Source organism: Ailuropoda melanoleuca, chromosome 1 (genome assembly GCF_002007445.2).
Source record: "Ailuropoda melanoleuca isolate Jingjing chromosome 1, ASM200744v2, whole genome shotgun sequence".
NCBI classification, from domain to species: domain Eukaryota; kingdom Metazoa; phylum Chordata; class Mammalia; order Carnivora; family Ursidae; genus Ailuropoda; species Ailuropoda melanoleuca.
This window is the reverse complement of record NC_048218.1, coordinates 186418901-186423527: the sequence shown is the minus strand read 5'-3', so window position 1 is coordinate 186423527 and position 4627 is coordinate 186418901. Positions and strand designations below refer to the sequence as shown.

Genomic DNA, 4627 nt, shown 5'->3' with positions numbered 1-4627 from the left:
TTTTTTTTTTCTGTTTTGCTAATGTGAATTTACTGCCTAGTGTTGTGATCTTCCAAAGATCACCCAGAATAAATGCATTCATGTTCCTCCCACAGGTTGCCTCCCTGGGAGTCACTACCTTCACCTTATGTGCTCTGTGTATAGACCGCTTCCGGGCAGCCACCAACGTGCAGATGTACTATGAAATGATCGAGAACTGTTCTTCGACAACTGCCAAGCTTGCTGTGATATGGGTCGGTGCCCTACTGTTGGCACTTCCAGAAGTTGTCCTCCGTCAGCTGAGCAAGGAGGATTTGGGGTTTAGTGGCCGAGCTCCTGCAGAACGCTGCGTTATCAAGGTCTCCCCAGATTTACCGGACACCATCTACGTTTTAGCCCTTACCTATGACAGTGCAAGACTCTGGTGGTACTTTGGCTGTTACTTCTGTCTGCCCACACTTTTCACCATCACCTGCTCTTTGGTGACTGCAAGGAAAATCCGCAAAGCGGAGAAAGCCTGTACCCGGGGGAATAAGCGACAGATTCAGCTAGAAAGCCAGATGAACTGCACAGTAGTGGCTCTGACCATTTTATATGGATTTTGCATTATTCCTGAAAATATCTGCAACATTGTTACTGCCTACATGGCCACAGGGGTTTCTCAGCAGACGATGGACTTGCTTTATATCATCAGCCAGTTCCTTCTGTTCTTTAAGTCCTGTGTCACTCCTGTCCTCCTTTTCTGTCTTTGCAAACCCTTCAGTCGGGCGTTTATGGAGTGCTGTTGCTGTTGCTGTGATGAGTGCATTCAGAAGTCTTCAACAGTGACCAGTGATGACAATGACAATGAATATACCACAGAACTCGAACTCTCACCTTTTAGTACCATACGCCGGGAAATGTCCACTTTTGCTTCTGTTGGAACTCATTGCTGAAGGACAACCTTTTGTTGGGTTAGATTTATTTGATTTTCATATCCTGTGAAAGTTTTTACTTCATATTTTTCCCTCCTGGGGGGAAAAATGCAACAAAAGAGAGAAATATTAACTACTGTAGAATTGATTCTGCAAATTAATATTTGTGCTTTGAAAAAAATGTTTATATTTAGTTATTTAAGAAATATGAGGAGGCCAATAGTTTTAGGTCATTTTACCTGGTACGGTGCTAATATTTTATTTGAAAAAAGTTACTGCACCTTAACTTAATTAATTGCTAACTTTCTTTCTTTTAAAAATATAATCACTGTATATTGATTATAGCCGTGTGATTTTGTAGGTTATTTTATGTTTGAGTTGTGATTGAAAGTATATTGTATATGGTATCGTGAGATGATTTGTAGTTAAGAAACATTTACAAAGTAGCACCAAATAAATTATACTTTATTCTTTAATGTCATTGTCAATCTACTTTTAACCAAGATTCAATAAATCTTTTAATTGCCTTAAGTACACAATTACTGGTTCTACGCACAATTTAAAATCAGCCTTATTGTTTTAAAATTCTATTTTCCTTTAAGGCAGGTAATCACCATCTTATAAAGCAGTTTTCCTAATAGTACTATTTTATATGCATGATTCATATAAAACTATATTATATGTTCAGACAAAATTGTATTTTTAATATTCAGATACAGATGTAAAATTACTTCCAAATATTTACAAAATAAGAATAGACAGCAGAGTTATTATTATTTATCTCTGAACTAGCACATAGAGCTACAAGTTTTCCCATTATGAATTATGAGTAGAATCAAGGACTAAGACACCCCACACTTGTCATCTAATTTCCTCTAACATTGACCTTTGAAGCACTCTGAATTCTAACTTTTCTCCTTTTAAAAAACAAACTTGGTTAAATCCGTGTGACTTAATTTCTTTAAGAGAATGAAAGTACAGTAGTGGAATAATAAAATATTTATATATCTTGATTAGAACACTTGAATATTCAAATACTACCTTTAAATTCATATTCCATAAGCTTCCAACAACAACAAAAAACTAACCCTCTCCTTTTGAATTATTTGATTCCCCTCAGGAGTTTAAGTTCCAACAGTTGTGTAGGATGCCTGCCTCTAGGGATTTGGGAATGAAAACAAGGCACCATTGTCTTCTTACAGACCCCTGTAATAGATCTCTGGAAAACTTCTCGAGGACGCCTGAACTCCATTTGGGCTGCTGAGCATATCAACAATTGTGATTCCACAGTGTCTCTCATGATATTTAGTCAACTTTATAAATCAAGAAACACTGAGCACACGATGTAGAAAACGCTCTATGCTATTACCTGCAGTAAATAGAAGTAACCAGAGCTTGGTGGCAGACTTTACAAAACCAAGCAGGAGTGGGATGAGAAGGCAGGAATAACATAAATGTGTAGAAGCTGGGACCTGCCAGGGAGGTGTAATGTCCATGATGGGTCAGAGAAGAGAGAGAGAGCTCACCAGATTAGAGGATATCGTGAAAGGCTGTGTAAAATAACTGGTGCTTAGTCTGTCAGAAAGTTGATGGCAGGTAGTGTGAGGAGTGGACACTCCAGGAAGAGGGAGCCGACTGAACAAAGGAATAGGGGGAGGACTTATGGGGTGTGACTGAAGAATAAATGAATAAATAGTCTAGCTTGGTTCCTGTGCTATGTGGGCATAGAAACTCATGGAACGTGCTGATGAAAATATGCATTGATACCATATTATAAAAGGTTCATGTTCTGAAAGATGTTTAGATGGAGTTGTTCAGGTAATATGGCTTGGTTTTTATGGTTTTTGAGCATTGGAAAAACATCACCGCAATTCTGCAGAAGGAAGATCCATTTGAAAACAGTTTAAACAGGCTACTGGGAAGAGTCTGAAAGTGAAAAACCAATTAGGAAGCTATTATAAAGGTTGAACCACAATGAGGGCAGTTGGGACTCAAATTTCTTTTTTTCTTTTATCCTTGACTTTTGACTTCTCAGTAGTTGAAACATGTAACTTCTTATTGAATCCTATCTCTGTCTAAGTCAAAACTCTGATAACTCCAGTGAGGTCATCCAAAGTATAAAGTGGTTTGAAAGTTTTCTCCATAGAATGCTCATTGCTTTCTCATAAGAATTCCTGCAGTATATTTTTTTTCACTGTTACCCTTTTATGCTCTACTTCTCTCTAATCAAGATTCTGTCCCATGTCTTCCCCTCCTCAAAGTCTCCTTAAAAAGAGAAACTCACACCTAAGATTAAGTCTACTAAAATTTTGATTGATCGGAAATCTCTACAGATGGTGTTTGAGTTACTGAACCATATCAATTCTGTGGTTTCAGGATATTCAGCAAAACTCTTTTCAAAAATATCTATATCTGGGGCGCCTGGGTGGCACAGTGGTTGAGCGTCTGCCTTCGGCTCAGGGCGTGATCCCGGCATTATGGGATCGAGCCCCACATCGGGCTCCTCCGCTATGAGCCTGCTTCTTCCTCTCCCACTCCCCCTGCTTGTGTTCCCTCTCTCACTGGCTCTCTCTATTTCTGTTGAATAAATAAATAAAATCTTTTAAAAAAAATCTATATCTATGCCTATGTCAATATCTATACCTGTATGTACAACTGGATAGCATAATCAACTTAATTTAGCATTTCTTTGATGATTCACAAGCCTTCAAATCTGACTTCAAAAATCAATCCATTCATATTTAACTCAATGAACCTTTATTAAACTTTTTTGTGCCTGGTGTTAAGCGAGGCAGTTAGAACACATAACTTTTCTTAACCTTTAGATTCCTGCCATCAAGTAGTTTATTTGCTGAAAGGCACATATTTGTAAGCGAATAAAATTTAGTGTGATAATTTCAGTGTGCATGAAACATGGAGTAGTTGGTGGGAAGCTGAGGGTGGGAACTGACTCTGAGGGCTCAGTGGTTGGTTGGAAGGAGGTAAGAATGAAGGCTTCACAGAGGAGAAAGACCAAATGCTTATCGTTCCATATTAATCTAAGTGAATTTAGAATCAACTTAATTTAGCATTTCTTTGATGATTCACAAGCCTTCAAATCTGACTTCAAAAATCAATCCATTCATATTTAACTCAATGAACCTTTATTAAACTTTTTTGTGCCTGGTGTTAAGCGAGGCAGTTAGAACACATAACTTTTCTTAACCTTTAGATTCCTGCCATCAAGTAGTTTATTTGCTGAAAGGCACATATTTGTAAGCGAATAAAATTTAGTGTGATAATTTCAGTGTGCATGAAACATGGAGTAGTTGGTGGGAAGCTGAGGGTGGGAACTGACTCTGAGGGCTCAGTGGTTGGTTGGAAGGAGGTAAGAATGAAGGCTTCACAGAGGAGAAAGACCAAATGCTTATCATTCCATATTAATCTAAGTGATTTTAGAATTAAGTGATTTATGTTTATTGAATGAATGGTGAATTTGTGTTTATTGTAAGGAAATGCTGATACCTGTTTTTACAAATATATTCTTAATAATTCTTTTCCTCATTATTTGCTTTTTTCTCATAAAAGTAGAATTAGAATAAAGTTCTACTTCTTTAATAATTACGGTCAGATTGATTTTAGTGTGTTGCAAAAAGTATGCAAGTGATACCGAGTACAGAGCATTGGTTAAGTGATGGCTCTTTCATTATATCTCAACTCACTTACTGAACCAATAAGTGAGTACAGTTAGTGTT

General features: G+C 37.4%; 1 protein-coding gene across 1 annotated transcript in view; it reads left to right on the top strand.

Moving 5' to 3' along the window:
- Positions 1–1364, top strand: part of GPR37 (G protein-coupled receptor 37) — a 17863-nt gene extending 16499 nt beyond the window's left edge. Inside the window, exon 2 of the mRNA XM_002926179.4 lies at positions 96–1364. Coding sequence (XP_002926225.1) covers positions 96–914 — 819 coding nt within the window. The 3' untranslated portion in view covers positions 915–1364. The remainder of the gene's footprint in view (positions 1–95) is intronic.
- Positions 1365–4627: the final 3263 nt, after the last annotated feature.